The sequence below is a fragment of the Mesoplodon bidens genome (assembly GCF_964165515.1).
Source record: "Mesoplodon bidens genome assembly, chromosome: 18".
Lineage (NCBI taxonomy): Eukaryota > Metazoa > Chordata > Mammalia > Artiodactyla > Ziphiidae > Mesoplodon > Mesoplodon bidens.
Window position 1 is genome coordinate 44,773,547 of NC_138175.1, and position 15,316 is coordinate 44,788,862.

The following is a 15,316-nucleotide window of genomic DNA, read 5'->3' on the forward strand; positions in this document are numbered from 1 at the left end:
ACGTGCCACAACTAAGGGGCTCTTGAGCTGCAACTAAGACGCAGCACAACCAAATAAATAGTAATAAATAAGTAAATAAATATTTTTAAAAAAGACAATGTCAGGTTCAGAGACCTCTGAGCCTGGCCCAGGGTGATATGTATTACCTTAGTGATTTCTCCATTTTGTAGGATGGGAAACCAAGGCACAGAGAGGTCTCTTGGGCTGCTCGAGCTCTCACAACTAGGAATGGCAGATCCCAGAGCTGATCCCCCTTTTCTCTGTCAGCAGTGCCTGGTAACCTGGTCCGCCCATGAGGACGCCAGGTATGCTGTCCTCCAGGGGGTTTTAGGGGTCACATGAGCTCAGGGATGGGGAGGTTCTGGGCTAAACACATCAGCGCACATTTGGTGGTGTCTCCAAGTGTGTGAACACAGAGCGTAGGCCTGTATGTCTGCAACTGTATGACCAGCTGTGTGCCTGTTTGCCAGTGCATGAGGATGTGTGTGTGTGTGTGTGTGTGTGTGTCTGTCTGTTTTTATGGTTATGAAACCACAGCGTGGTTGGTTGTATGCCTGTGTCCTTGACAGTTTTTCTGCTTCTCCATGAGCCTATATAAATGTGTGTGTGCGTCTGTGTACAAATGTACACAGTTTGTGTGCCTTCACATGCCTGAGATTGTGTAGGAGTGCTGGCTGTGGCGGTGCCTTTGAATGTATTTATGTTTAGTGTGCATGTGTTGGTGTGTTTCTGTACAGACATTTGTCAGCAGTGTCCTCGCAAGAGTGTGTATCTTTGTGACCATTTGTAAGAGTGCACAGTTGTGTGGTTGTGTCTTTGTGCCTCTATATGGGCATCCATCTCAATGAACACGTGTGTGTTTTGTGTGTATACAAATGTGTTTGTCTTGGTGTTTTGTGACTGGTGTAAGAAGTGCTGTTGAGTGTCTTTGGGTTTCTCTATGGGTGTGTTATTCTGAATTTGTATGTATGTACATGCATGTATTTGTCTTGTTTTGTGCCTGTTTATCCAGGTCTTTGGGTTTCTGTGTGTGTGTGTGTGTGTGTGTGGTGTGGTGTGTACCCCTGGGGGACCTCACAGTCAGTAGAAGACAACCTACATACACGCTGAAATGCCCTCCAAACAGCCCTGTGGTGCTGACAAGGGCCCCGCAGAACCCTGGGGTCAGGGGTCAGTGGACTCCTAGGTACTCAGGCCAGGTGACCTTAAGCCCAGGCTGGGCCTAATTCCCAGGGAGCAGCGTGGAAAATCATTGACACCCACCCTGCCCTCCCAGCTCAGAAGTCCTCTGAAGTGTGCCCGAGGTTCACGTGTGAGTGTGTGTGTGTGTGTTTGTGCGCCTGTAATACAGTCCTCCCTGCCGGCACCTCCTCTCTCCAGCTTTCCCCACGGCTGGCTGCCTACTATTCCTCCCTCTGAGCTGAGAGAGTTAACCTAGCGGGCCAGGGCGGTCTGGGCTGGGGGCCGCCCCCTGGCCCCCCTCCAGCCCGGCTCCAGTTACAGCTGCCGGTTGGGGAGGGTAGGGGTGGGGTGGGGCGGGGAGGGGAGACGGCTGAGGGCAGCGCGGCCAGCTTTGGGCCAGGGGGTCCAAAGTTCTCGGCCCCAGGGCACAGCCGGACGTTTGGGGCCTTCTTTCGGCAGGGGACAGCCTGACTGGGGTGAGCGTCCCCTGCCCCTCCCCTCCAGGCCTCACCCCTGGCCTGGCTGGGCCGCCTATTTTGGGAACAGGAGTGGCTTCCCAGGCAGGCCAGACCCAAGAGGAAGGGAGTGTGGTTGGGACGTTGGGGTTCTCCCAGGGGTGGGAGTGTGGGTGCAGCTCCTCCCTGCTCCTGCTGTGGCACGTGCACCCTGGCTGGGTGTGGGTTTTGGACACTCACGTGTGTAGGGTGTAGGTCGGGTTGCGTCATTGTTTGGGGGTGCAGGAGGCCCAGATGAGGAGTAACGTGTGCCTGGGTCTCCACCCCATGTCCTGCTCCAACCAGAAGTTTGGGGAGTGGGCGTCGCCTCCATTCCAGCCCCACTGTGTGTGTGTGCGCGTGTGTGCATGTGTGCGTGCGTTCCTGCCCCTGGCATCTGTCTTCTATCTCTCAGCCCCGCTGGCCTGGGCCTCATGTCACTCGCCTGGTGTTGTCCGTTCGTGAAAGATGTCACCCAGAGGCAGGCAAAGGGGACGTTTTTCCTGTTCTCTTCTCTTCTAGGAGAGGAGAAGGGGTGGCCTTTCCCACGGGGGCAGCCCATGGCAATGTGGCAGCCCAGCCTCACCCGGGCAGGGTTGTGCATGACCCCCAAGAGGGGGGAGGAAGGCTGTTGCCATGGTGGCCTGTGCGAGGCAAATTCCTCCAGGGTGAAATGGGAGATATTTATACCCAGGGTCAGGCAGAGAGCGGGCCAGCGGCTGAGGGCAGGAGAGCTGGGATATTACGGACACGGTGAGGCCGTGGTGTGCGGGCAGGTGGGCCCTTGGGCATGTCCTGGCTGCCTCGTCCCTGGCAGTGTGTCTCTCTCTCCACCTGGGTGGGGCAAGGCATCCTGCTCTCCCCCGCCAGGGTAGGCATGGGGAATCTGGGGCCTGCTGAGGGGACGGCCCTGGCCTGCGGGAGGTCCCTGTGGACTGTGTGTGTGTCTCACCCCTGTCCTTGCTGCTCTGTGATCCCCATTGTGTGGGTTGTTTTCGTGATGCTGTGTCCCGGTGAAGCAGGAGGGTGCCTCTGTTTCTCAGGGTGACCAAGCTGGATGATGGACACTTTTGAAATTAAGTCCCTGGACTGTCTCTGACTTATCAGAGACAGTCCCCTGAAGAGAGTTCAGGCCCCAAAGGTGGGGGAACGAGGGTACAGTTTTCCTGACCCTTGATGTCCCCCAGGACAATGGCATCTCTCAGCCACATCTTGGTTCTTTGTGTGGGTCTCCTCGCCATGGTCAATGCAGGTGAGTCCGGGGAAGGCAGCCCACTACCCACTTCAGCCCCAAGGGTGGCAAGGGTAGGGGAAACCCTGCAAGAGAAACAAGTTGGAGGCTCCAATCTGAACTGAGTCAGTTGAGGCACCAGGAAATTGGGGTCTCACGTGGGGTTCAGTCACAGGCTGGTATCTGGGGGAGGGGAGAGGATGCCCCAGGTCAGGCAAAGGTGGAGGGCGGGATGGAGGCCTGTGAATGACGGAATCAGAGACAACCTGTAATGAGATGGAGAGCTGAGGCAGTTAGGTGCCTGCTGCTCCACCCAGGACAGTGCAGCGGGGCAGCTAAGACCCAGAGAGGGTAGGCAACAGTCTCCAGACTCTCGGCCCAGGAATGTAAAACCCCCAAAAGGTCTGTTTATGCCCCCCCTTGTCCAGGATCCCATGAAGCATCCGACCCTGATTTCTTTCTCTCTTTCCAGAAGTGCCACAGGAACACGACCCATTCACCTATGGTGAGGGAGGGAGGGGCACCTTTCTTTGGGAGTTGGGGGGGTGCTGGGCTGGGTTAGCCTGTCCTCTCCTCATTCCTCCCCTCCCCACACCTCTCTCTGTTTCTGTCTCCATCTATCTCTAGACTCTCAGTGTTTATGTCTCTGTCATTCTCATTGTCTCTCTTTCTCTTGATCTGGCTCTCCGACTCTTTCTGTCTTGGTCTCCCTCTGTCTCCGTCTCTCTGTTGGTCTCTGTCTGTTTCATCCCTCTCTGTATCTCTGATTCTTTCTCCTTTTACCTCTTATGCTCATCCTCTGCTGCCACCTGCCTTTCTCCTCTCCCTGATCCTCTCCCTCATCCTTCCCTACTCGCTTGTCTCCTCCCTCCTCCTTGCCTTGCCCACCTCCTCCCCTCCCTTTTCTTTACATCCTCTCTTCTCCCCGATCCCCCTTCTCCCACATCTCTACCTTCTCCTCTCATTGACCTCCTTTCCTCTTCCCCATCCTTCCTCCTTGCCCCTTCCTCCCCATTCTGCCCCTTTACTATCCTTCCTCCTCCCCTCCCTGCATTCACGCTCCTCCTCGCTGCCCACAGACTACCAATCCCTGCGGATCGGAGGCCTCATCATCGCTGGGATCCTCTTCATCCTGGGCATACTCATCATCTTGAGTGAGTACCCCACCCTGACTCCAGCCGCGAATCTGCGGGTGTCTGTCCCAACCCCGTCCAGTCCCCGCTCCGCCTCCAACCCCGCCCCTATCAGAGCCCTTGGCTCCGCCCTTATTTCTGCCCCCCTGGCCCCCGCCCTCGGCTCCGCCCCGTTTATGCCCCTCCCCTATTGCAGCCCTAGGCCCCGCCCCTTCTACTCCGCCCTCGGCCCCGCCCCCGTTTCTATCACCGCCCCCGGGCCCGCCCCGTTTACGTCCCCGCCCTCGGCCCCGCCCCTGTTTCTGCCCCTCCCCTTTCCCTGCCCTAGGCTCCGCCCTGCCCCTCTACTCCTCCCTCGGGCCAGCCGCGTCTCTACTGCAGGCCCAGCACCCCCCTGTTCCTGCCCCCCCCCACCCGCCCCCGCTGCTCCAGCCCTAGCGAGCGCGAGCTCTGGCTCGCTGTGCCGCGTAGAGCGTAATCTCAGCGCACTCCTCCCCACGCCCCCACCCACAGGCAGAAGATGCCGGTGCAAATTCAACCAGCAGCAGAGGTAAGAAGCCTCTCTGGGCTCTCGCTCATCTACTCCCACTCTGAAGGAGCATTGGGGGTGAGGCCGGAAGTCCATTCAATCCAGAGCCAGAGAGACCCCTCGGCAAATACGTATCAAGCACCTACTACGTGCCCAGCCCCAAGCCAGGCCTTGGGACCAAGCCACGAATTAACTGCCCTCCCTGCCTGGCTGAGCTTCCAGCCCAGTGGGGGCGGTGGCGATGGGCTCCAACAGACCCACAAATATAAAATCACGAAGCGCGATAAGTGCTGTGAAAGAAAGAGCCGCGGCGAAATGAGATCACCTCACTTGGCGGCCCAGTTTAGCTCGGAGTCCTGTTTCTAGCTCTCTGATTCATCCTTAAATAAAAATGTAAAGCCCAGGCGATGTATGAATACCTTGTCGGTATTAAGATACTTGTAGATGTTATTATAAATAAAGGTAGTATTTATTGGGTGTGTCCCACGTGCAGGATGCTGTTTCATGATGTGTTATTTACCCCTCACACCATCTCTATAAGGCAGGTGCTGTTATTAACCTCATTTTACAGATGAGGAAACCGAGGCACAGGAAGGTGGTCACACGCCCCAGATCGCTCAACTGCAAGATGAAGGCTCTGGGTTTCTAGCCTAGGCCGTCTCCAGGCAATCTGCCCTCAAGTCACTTTGGCTATACCTCCTCTTCCAAATTCTAGTTCCTTCTCCAGCACTCGGGGAGGTACTCGCTGTTACCGGCTTGGAGTGCCTCCTGCCAAACACTTAAGCTGCTCCTGGGTGCACTGGATTTTCTGGCGGCCCGGAACCTGCTCCTCGCCCATCTCTGGGTCTCAGTACACAAGTCTGTGAAATGGGGGCTGCACTGGGGTTTCCCGGGTGTAGCTGCCTCTCTCCTTTTCCATCCCCAATTCCTTCTGCATCTCCTTTCTCAGGACTGGCGAACCGGATGAAGAGGAGGGAACTTTCCGCAGCTCAATCCGCCGTGAGTTTGGGGAGACTTCGGGTGTTTGGGTATGCGAGCTGGTTCCAAGAACCCCTTTCCTGGTCCTCCGTGGGCACGTGGAGCGGGGGGCTTGATCTGAAACCCGAGGTCGGGGAGTTGCCCTGCTGTGCTCCCACCTTCCAGAGGAGCTGGGGCGCCCCTCCTGCTATCCGAACTCTATGTGTTCCTCCTTAGGTCTGTCCACCCGCAGGCGGTAGAGACACCTGGTGCGATGGAAGCCAGCCAGGTCCTGCAGCTCTGACTAGGCTGGAGGGGGGGGGGGAGGAGGAGGAGGGGGCGAAGGGCTGGGATAGGGGGCTTGGAGGGCTCTCCTGCCTCTTACCCTTTCCACCCACACAGAATTCCCCTGGCATCTGACGCCTCCCACCCACCTTCCGCGCGCCCACCTCCATCTGGACTGTCCTCTTCCCCAGCCCTGCCCCCACAGACTGCTGTCTGCCGCTCAGATTTCCAATAAAACGTGCTTTTCTGTCTTGACAGAGCGGTGTGGATCTGTCAGTCCCTTCGCGCGGAAAGCCTGGGCGCCCCCTTGGCCCCGGCAGAGGGCGCCCCCACCCTTGGGGAAAGGGCGGGGACGTCGGCAGTGGGCGGGGGCGGGGGCGGGGGTGGCCGGGACGGGGGCGGGCTCTCCGGGCCCCCATTGGCTACGGCCCCCTCCACACCAGGGCTCCCCCCATCTCCCCCCCGACAACAGTCCGTCCCGATTCCAGCTGCTGCAGCCGCGCCTTCACCGCCTCGGCATCCAGCCGCCCCCTGCTCCGGCTTGGCATGGCGACCCCGACCCAGGTCACCACAAAGGGTGAGCGCCGCCTGGGGAGAGGGCGCAGGGGGGCTCCGGGATTTTAGAGCTTAGGAGAGAGGATCTGGGGAGATTCCAGTACTGGAAGGGGAGGGGAATGGGGAAGGGGATGTCCCTTCCTGCCATGGGCGGAGGCCCCTGCAGTGCACCCCTTGGCACCCCTCCAGGCCTCTTGGACACCCTCTCCCGGTGGTGTCGTTCCTGTGCGGGACCCGTGGTTGGAGAGCGGCAATCCCGGGAGAAAGGATGCTCGGACCGGTAGCTATAGCAACCGGGTGGCTGGTCCAGCACAGCGGTGGTAGTGGACTCGAAGAGATGGGCTTCGAAGGTGGGAGCGGGTGGATCTGCAGCCACAGAGGTTCTCGCAGATTTCAGGGTCTCTGCGGAGGGTATGGGGAGGGGGTCCATATGCCTCTTTTTTTTCTAGTGCTCGCACCTACGGTGGGTGTTTCCTGAAATCTGTGACAGGCAGGTTCAGTGGGAAGCAGGGAGAAAGAGGGAAAGATAGGAGCTGGAGGAAGTGAGAGAGAGACGGAGACAGAGAGAGCAAGAGAGAGGGAGACCGAAAGGAATATAGAAAGAGACTGACAGAGAGCCTGAAAGAGATAGAGACTGAGAGATAGAGGGCCTGAGGCAACTATGGAGAGGGAGGCATCAAGACACAGTGGGGGAGAGAGAGAGAGATGGACCCACAGCGTGAGAGGGAAATGGAAAAGAGAAGGGGGGGGTGACACAGGGTGGGGCCCGTACCACTGCAGTGAGCCCCCATGGGCAGGGATGGGTGTCAGGACCCTCCTTCCCAGCCCACATTCGGGGTGTTGTCTGGTCCGAAAGGTGCACTTGGGTGTGCACACAGATGTCCCTCCCTACCTCCATCGCCCACACAGAGATTTACATTTCACACCATTAGCCCAATTATGCACCCCCGAAGTACTCACCCCCCCCCCAACAGCCCCCTTTCTTGAGCCTGCTTCTGCAGAGGAGCAAGGGGAAGGATGCGTCCATGGTGGGGGAGAGGTGGGCGAGGGAGGGTCTCCAGCGCTGAGAGCAGGGCCAGGGGAGAGGCCAGCGGTGCTGAGGAACCTCTGGCAAGTGAAGGGAACCCCAATTCCACTCTGAACTCTCCTTCCCGGCCCGCTTTCCCGGGAGGCAGGGGCTGCTGCACTGAGCCATATCTGCAGAATTTGAAGCAGGGCGGGGGGGTGGGGGTGGGGGGGCGGCTGCAGAGGCTGGAAGCCACCCTAGGGAGAGGGGGCAGGGCTGAGGCAGCAAGCCTGGCGGGAGCCTAGTGCTTCCTTTCGCGGAGATGGTGGTTAGCAGGATCGATGACAGCAGTCGGGCAGAGGTGGGAGGACAGATGCCCCCACCTCTCCGCACCTCTTCTCCAGTCACAGCAGGAGATGGGAGCACAGGTCTTGGGAAACCCCTGGGGAGGAAATGCATGTTGCCTGTTGCAAACCACTTAATGAAATGAATGAATGAATGAATGGATTGTTTTGGGGCGGGGGATGGCTCCCGCATCCCCCCATCCCCCACCCCATCAGAGAGCAGGAGGATATGTTGGGGACACACAGAAAGAAGATGCAGGAGCACAGCTGGGTCTGGGTCCCTATCCCTAAGAAGGACCCTCCGCTTGGCCAGAAGCCAGTCCTGCAGAGGCAACAATAGGAGGTACAAAGGGAGCAGAGGCAGTCAAGGTTGGCCCCAGAGTTAGAAAACCAACCCCCAAGTCCCACACAGGACCCTATCCAGCCTGGGGTATCCAGACCCATCACCTCTCTTCACCTCTCAAGATGCCCCAGTTGCCATAGTAACCACCTCCTTCCCGATGTCTCCTTGGCAACTGGCCAGGAGTGGTGCACATTCCTTCTCCTGCCTCCTGGCTCCACCCTTAGCTCAGCCTCGTCCTGAGGACCCAGATTGCTGGGGCAGCAGAGACCAGAAGAGGCACTTCTGCATGGAGCAAGGAGCACCCAGGGAGGAACCAAAGAGGACTCTGGGGCAGGCTCTCACCCACTGGGCTTCTCTGATGGTTTGGGGAGGCAGGATGTGTGGAAACACAGGAGACAAAAGCAGGATAATTCAACTGCTCCACCTCTGATGCAGTCTCCCTGCAGCCTAGTAGGAGCTCATTCATTCATTCATCCATTCATTCATTCATTCTAGAAAATTTCTTTGAAAAACTTTACAAATGCCAGGATTACCAGTAGAGATGAGTCCAATAAATTTACTCTCCATCTGGTAGGGGAGCTAAGACAGAGCACAGATGGCTCTAAAATAATGTTTCCCCATCTTGATGCTTATGAGTACCACCTTCATGATTTTTGCCCTGTCCAAATGTTCCCCACACTGATATTTATTTAACATTTTTCCTTCAAAGAATTAACTTTTAAAAAACTTTGTTAGCTTTATTTTATACTGCCACCACAAATGGAAAATCAGGAATTTTTTTTTTGGTCTTACACTGAAGGCAAGTATTAAAATGATCTTAAACAAGTGACTTCACTTTTCTGAGCCTCAGTGTTCCTCTTTTGTGGCATGAGAATGAAGACAGCGCCTATATCAGAGAGCTGCTGTGAAGATAAGTGTGTTAATATCTGTAAAGTGCTTAGAAGAGAGCCTGGCATGGACTCAGTGCTATCAAATGCTGCTTAGATAAATAAATAAAGGAGAAAAGCAAATAACGTCATAACAGTCTATTTAGATATTGTTGCCTGCTGAAGGCCCTGAACCCAAGGCCTGTTTTATCTTGGGAGATTAACAAGGGTTGGAAAGTGTAGAGTCACATCAGCTCCTATTTAAGACTTGCTCTTTGAAGATTGGACAGGGAACTGAGAGGGGTGAACTTACACACTGTGAATCAGTGCTAATCAGGGTCTTGCCTGGGTGCCACCTGCATGAGTCAGTTTAAACTAGAGTATGCTGTGGTAACAAATAGTACCAAAAATCTCAGTGGCTTCTCACAATGAAGGTAGATTTCTCATTTAGACTATATGGCCACCACAGGTCAACTGGGGGGGGACTCTACTCACCAAAGAAAACTGGAGAAGCCACGATCTTGAGCATTCATATCACCAGGCCAAAGGCAAAAGAGAGCTCTTGCGTGGGCACTTAAATGCTGCAGACGGGACTTAACAGTTCATTGGCCTGAATTAGTCATATGTCCCCCTTCCCAACCTCAACGTAGCCGTCCTTCCTGAGCCTGGATAGGGGAAGAACATTAATGACAACATCTGGCATCTCCCTGGCACTCTTGATAACCCCCACCCCCGCTCCCCTAGTGGTGCTTGTTTTGCAGAATTGTGCTCTAATCAAGGCAGAGTGTACTAAAAGCTGTCAGAGGAATTAGGGAAGCATCAGCATGGGTTTCCTGAATGGGAAGGATGTTCTGAGCTCTTCTGAAGGGGAATATAGTTTGAGACAGGGAGGTGGGAGCTGGGGAAAAGTAAATCCACAGACACACAGACACACACACGTTTTATCCACATGTTAACATTTATGAAATCAGAGTGAGTCTTCCAATGGATGAATATGTTTTATGTGGTACAGCTACATATATATGCGTGCATATACACACACACTGGGAAAGCTATTACAAAGTCAATTTTGAATCTTTAAATTGATGTCTGAGAAATAAGTAATATAGGATATATATATAAAATATAGTATGATATAATATAATTAATAAATATAATATAATATACAATTTTGGACAGCTCTGCTCTGCTGGATTTGGTGGCAGGAGCAAGTGGATGAGAGCAGTAGCCACAGTGCCTGCCTTTTGGAACTCTCAGATGGCTGAGAAGTTTCAGGGAGTGTTCAGGGGAAGCCGATACACTCAGCAGTCCACTCAGCAGTGGGACTGGAGTCTCAGCATCATATGCAAATGGGAGTATATATGTGTATTTCAGGAAATGAGTCCATGCTTGCATTAGACCTCCACGGGGGGCTAGGACCAGGACCGCCATGTATGGTTAGGTAGGTTGTACACTGTACAAGGGAAGGTATCGAGCAATGGAATGAGTGGGGGCTGGAATCCAGCCTATGCTCCTCTCTTTAAGCTTTGTGTCTGGCCATGAGGCTACATCATCCAGAGCAAGAGGTCTCATTATCTGATTTCTACACAGAAACCACTGGACCAGTGGCCCCATCAGAATTCTCAAAAATGTTAAGAAGCTCATTGCTGAAATTTTTTTCCCCCTCTCTTTCTTTCTCTGCCTTCTTGCCACAGTTCCTCAGGAACCTGACCCATTTTACTACGGTGAGTGGCAGATTCTGTGATGAGGGTACCCTGGGGCTGGATGGAGGGGTGGCTGTAGATCCCCATGGGTCACTGCGGAAGTGGCTTCAGCTATGGCTACATGCTACGTGCTGGCCCACTGGCCATGTGACCATGTGGATATAATTCACATCAGCTGGGCTCATGGAGGGTCGAGTCAGACTTGGGGAGGGGGTACCCTCTATGGACCCTCTTTAGGCTTCACCAGCACTCTGGGCTGGTGTACTGGGATCATCAGAGAAGCAGACAACTCTGACACCAGGCTGTCGGGATTTGAATCCTGGCTTATCCATTCACTGGCTGTGTGGCCTTGAGCAAGGCACTTTGCCTCTCTGGGCCCTTCTGTAAACAAAGAATAGTAATGGTTCCTACCTATAAGGACTGTGGAAAAGAGTTACTTGGATGATATCATTAAATCTTCCCCACAGCATTGAAGCTCAAAAAATTACTCCAGGTCTAGCAGAACTGACCGCAGTTCCCCCTCTAAATACCCTCCTGCCCTCTCCCATTGCTCACTCATACCACTTCTCCATACACCAAGTTCTTTCCTGCCTCAGGGCCTTTGCACTTACTGTTCCCTCTGCCAGAATACTCGTCCTCTGGCTCTCCACACAGCTCCTTTTTCTTCTTCAGGCCTCAGATCAAATAATGACTGTCTACTAGGAGAAGCCCTCCTGACTCCACAGCAAGGGGGGCTACACCCACATCTAGCCATGGTCACATGACTGAGTTTTTTGGTTTTGTTTATCACTATATGAACGACAACTCCCTGAGGGCGGGGGCCTGGGCTGCTGCTGGTACGGAGTGGATGCTTTATAAATTAATATTTTGATAAATGTTTACTACAGCATACTAGACAAGAATAATTCTTATGAAGGAAAATAAAAGAAAGAATGAGATTAGGAAATGTTGAGGAGAGCATGGAAAATTCTAAATGAGACAGCCAGAGAATGTGTCACTAACATTTGAATAAAGCCCAGAAGTTGGTAAGGGAGGGATATTTGGGGGAGGAGCTTTCAGGCAGAGGGCCCAGCAAGTGCAAAAGCCCTGAGGTAGGACCATGCCTGATAGGCTCCAGGAACTGCAGGGAGACTGGTGTGCTTGGAGTAGGGGATTGAGGAGGAGAGTGGAGTGGGATGAGCTCTGAGAAGGGATAGGAACTAGATGGTACAGGGCCTCACGGGCTGTGGGGAGGACTTTGGCTTTTCCTTGCAATGCAGTGGAAGTTGGAGGGGGTGGAGTGGTGTGCTCTGAACTCAGGAAGACCCTGCTCAGACTCAGGTGTTAACAGGATCCCTATGGCTGGAGGGTTGAGTAGGGGGATGGGTGACAGAGAGACCACAGAGAAGGTTGTTTGCTGAAAAATATACATATATATATATATGCAATAGAGGAAGGTCATATCTATATCGATATCTATGGCCAAAGAATCCAGAGAAGGGTAAAGAGGAGAGGTTAAGGGGAGCGCCCAATGCCCAAGGCCATGCACTTGATCCTCACGTTGACCCACTGGAGGAGCCTGCAGCCTTGAACCCAGGCCAAGGCTCCAGGGGAGCTGAGGTGCTGCCCCCACTTTGATGTCCTCCAATATCTTCCCCAGACTATGATACTGTCCAGACCGTGGGCATGACTCTGGCTACCATATTGTTCCTGCTGGGCATCCTCATCATCATCAGTAAGTGTGACTCCTTCTTGGGCTCCAAAGCCCTGGGCACCTACAGTTCCCCTGCTGGCTCTTGTCCAGACCCTTATGTCCTGTCTCCTTGTTCTGTTCTGTCTCTGTCCTAACAGGCAAGAAGGTGAAGTGCAGGAAGGCGGACTCCAGGTCTGAGAGGTCCGGCAGCCCGTGGGGAGAGGCGGGGCGGGGTGGGAGCAGCCTGGGGCGCAGGGGTGCTGCCACACAGAAGGGCCCCCAGGGCCTGCCAGGTGTTTCCCAGAAAGCCTGCGCAATTGAGCCTCTTTATGCTTTTCTCTCTCATCTTTGCTTCCACAGCCCAACATGCAAATCCTGTAAGTCGGAGCTTCCCTCCTCAGGTGAGGGTGTGAAAGGCTGTGGCTCTGGGAAGATGGGTGGGAGCAGGGAGGGGAGTCAGAGGGGAAACTGCACTGGATGTCCCTAAGAATGGGGCCACCAACGATGGAGCTGAGACCCTGCCGATCAAACATGTTAAAACATGAAGTTAGCGGGATGTGAAATGTCCTAAAGAGTCCTTGAACCTGCCCAGAAACAAGTACCTAATCTCATAAAAGCAAGGATGAACTAATTCCCCAGATGAGAAAGCCACAGCCTGTGGAGAGAGGGGTCCACGTGGGAAAAGGCTGTTGGCAGTCAGAATGAAGGCAGAGTTGAGCACTAGAGAAGGCAGGAAGATAGAATGTTTTCCAGACTTTACTGTTCAGCTGGGAAGATCTAGGATGAAATGACTGAGAAAAAGGGAGGGAGGAAGGAAGGCAGGCTTGTGAATAATTGTATCAAAAAACAAAAGGAGAGACATATAGAATACAGGTTTTAAAAATTGATATTGGAGGGCTTCCCTGGTGGCGCAGTGGTTGAGAGTCTGCCTGCCGATGCAGGGGGCGCGGGTTCGTGCCCCGGTCCGGGAGGATCCCACATGCCACGGAGCAGCTGGGCCCGTGAGCCATGGCCTCTGAGCCTGCGCTGTGACAGTGAGAGGCCCTCGTACCGCAAAAAAAAAAAAAAAGATATTGGGAAAGAGAGAATAGAGGAGAGAATATGAATGTGAGGATGGAAAGATGGAATGTATAGGATAAAGAGTGAAGAGAATGGGGGTGTAAGAGGCGGTGAAGGGTGCAGGAGAGGAGTATAGGAGGGGATAGAGGAAGAGGGGGAAGGAGTACGTAGAAGGGGTGGAGAATGGAGGAGGAGGGTGGAATGTGGGAGGGGGTGGGGTGAAGGGGGGAGGGGGAGGGGGAGGGGAGGGGGGAGGGGGAGGGGAGGGGAGGAGGGGGGAGGAGGGGGGAGGAGGGGGAGAGTGAGTGCAGGTGGATAGATGTAGGATGTAGGAGGGGGGTAAGCATGTAGATGAAAGATTGTGATTCCTTGGGGGTGTTAATTTTAATTATGTAAAAATATCTCGACCTGTTTTTAGTGGAACTGTGTCCTTTCCAGGGACTTTTAAAAAATCAGAGATGGGAATCTCTCTGCCTCTTATAAAGTTTTTAGAACTAAAAAAATGGGCCTTGGGGTACTCCATATTTGGAGGATTTGATGTGGAATTTCATGTGTTTAGTTTCACGTTTATTTAATGAGATTTAAGAACATTAATGGGTCACTTTGTGGATGATGGCGGGGGTATGGTTGGCCTGGGTACCTGGCCACAGTCTAAGAATATGTACAGAATTCTGACCCATTCCACTTGAATGATGGGCCCAAGTGGGTGGGAGACATGGGAATTCCTGTTGTATCCAGATGTTCCAGAGATGGTGTGTTGGAAAGGAGTGGGGGTATAGGAGGACGTTGGGAGCACGGGAGAGGGATGGAGACTCCTTCTCTGGTGGGGGGACGCCCCAGAAAAGCCCAGGCTGGGCCAGGGGTCTTCGGCCTCATCACAGATGTGTTCCTCTCATGACAGTGTCCTGTGGGACAGGATAAAAGCCCCAAAGGTGTCCCTCTATGGACCAGATATTAGGATGCAGGGAGGCAAGACAACTTCCCAGGGCTAGCAGCTCTGGGGAGACAGTCTGGAGATCTGACTTCCATGAAGGGGCCCTGGGGCGGGGGGGCTGCCTCCACCCCTCTTGCTGCCCGCTGAAGCTCCATGGCTCTCTCTCTCTCTCTCACTCCCTCTCACCCCAGCCCCTGGAGGTGGCGGCGTGTAGACCAGCCCTGGGCACCTCCACTACTGTCCCTGCCTGAGTGCGGGAGCCTGAGGACCGGGTGGAGGCGGTGGGGACCCCAGCCTTGCCCAGGGAGCGCTCCCCTGAATGAGCCGTCCCACCTACTCCAAGGCTGGAGCCGCTGCACCTCCCCAGGCCTTGGCAGTTACGACCCCCCAAAGAGCCCGTCTGCATCCCAGACCCAGGGACTCAGGCTTCCAGCTCCTGGGGTCCCGGGAGTCCACCCTCAGCTCCCCACAATCCCTGTGTGCTACTCCCTGGCACCTCCCTGCTCCCCGCACCCTCAGCGTCTATGTCTTGAGCTTAATAAATGTGCATTTGGTTTTTCCCCCTGTTCTGTCTGTGTGTTCTCATCTGTGGGGACAAAACGGGGGAGGGGACAAAGCTGAACCTGGGGAGCTCTCTCCCCCATCCCAGGTTTCCCCCCTTCCTCTCCTTCCCCTCCCGCAGTGCCACAGTGGCCGCCTTCTCTCTCAGATCCCCTCAAGCGTCCCTTCCCTCCCTCAGCGCCACCGCCCTCAGCTGCCCCTTGCCTCCTCATCCCCGAGACCCCAGAGTAGACCCCTCTCCCGCTCTCCCTCCCTCCCCATAGGAGTCCCACCCCGCCCAGACCTGCCCACCCTGCTGTCCCCCACCCCCACCCTCCCCTAGGCCGGGGTGGGGGGTGGAGGCCTCCGCCCAGCCTCTCACCCCAGCCCCCCAGTAGCCCTCAACGTCTCCCCCTCCTGCTCCCACCCCGGGCTCTGAAGCCAGGAAACCCAAGAGGAAATGACTGAGCCCGTCTCGGTCCC

The 15,316-nt window shown here is 54.8% G+C and overlaps 2 protein-coding genes across 3 annotated transcripts; both read left to right on the top strand.

Moving 5' to 3' along the window:
- Window positions 1–1,543: 1,543 nt before the first annotated feature.
- Window positions 1,544–6,066, top strand: FXYD1 (FXYD domain containing ion transport regulator 1). Of its 2 annotated transcripts, none has more exons than XM_081217552.1 (7): window positions 1,544–1,658; window positions 2,864–2,928; window positions 3,380–3,412; window positions 3,987–4,061; window positions 4,554–4,590; window positions 5,519–5,568; window positions 5,764–6,066. In XM_081217552.1, the coding sequence occupies exons 2-7, from the start codon at window positions 2,868–2,870 to the stop codon at window positions 5,784–5,786; spliced, it is 279 nt and encodes a 92-aa protein (XP_081073678.1). In that variant the 5' UTR covers window positions 1,544–1,658; window positions 2,864–2,867; the 3' UTR covers window positions 5,787–6,066. The 2 variants fall into 2 exon arrangements, with proteins under 2 accessions (XP_081073678.1, XP_081073677.1); XM_081217551.1 differs by lacking the exon at window positions 1,544–1,658 and adding an exon at window positions 2,368–2,429.
- FXYD7 (FXYD domain containing ion transport regulator 7) lies at window positions 4,561–14,773 on the top strand. The gene is made up of 9 exons (XM_081217545.1): window positions 4,561–4,590; window positions 5,519–5,568; window positions 5,764–5,815; window positions 6,070–6,388; window positions 10,620–10,649; window positions 12,268–12,342; window positions 12,459–12,501; window positions 12,661–12,701; window positions 14,485–14,773. The coding sequence occupies exons 3-9, from the start codon at window positions 5,801–5,803 to the stop codon at window positions 14,505–14,507; spliced, it is 546 nt and encodes a 181-aa protein (XP_081073671.1). The 5' UTR covers window positions 4,561–4,590; window positions 5,519–5,568; window positions 5,764–5,800; the 3' UTR covers window positions 14,508–14,773.
- The last annotated feature ends 543 nt before the right edge of the window (window positions 14,774–15,316 follow it).

Bases quoted from the DNA above. Each gene is read 5' to 3' on its own strand.
- FXYD7 (XM_081217545.1), top strand. The intron at 12,343-12,458 runs GTAAGTGTGACT...CTGTCCTAACAG, and splicing joins GGGCATCCTCATCATCATCA to GCAAGAAGGTGAAGTGCAGG. The intron at 12,502-12,660 runs GTCCGGCAGCCC...TTGCTTCCACAG, and splicing joins GCGGACTCCAGGTCTGAGAG to CCCAACATGCAAATCCTGTA.
- FXYD1 (XM_081217552.1), top strand. From the start codon at position 2,868: ATGGCATCTCTCAGCCACATCTTGGTTCTTTGTGTGGGTCTCCTCGCC. The intron at 2,929-3,379 runs GTGAGTCCGGGG...CTCTCTTTCCAG, and splicing joins CCTCGCCATGGTCAATGCAG to AAGTGCCACAGGAACACGAC. The intron at 5,569-5,763 runs GTGAGTTTGGGG...GTTCCTCCTTAG, and splicing joins TTTCCGCAGCTCAATCCGCC to GTCTGTCCACCCGCAGGCGG.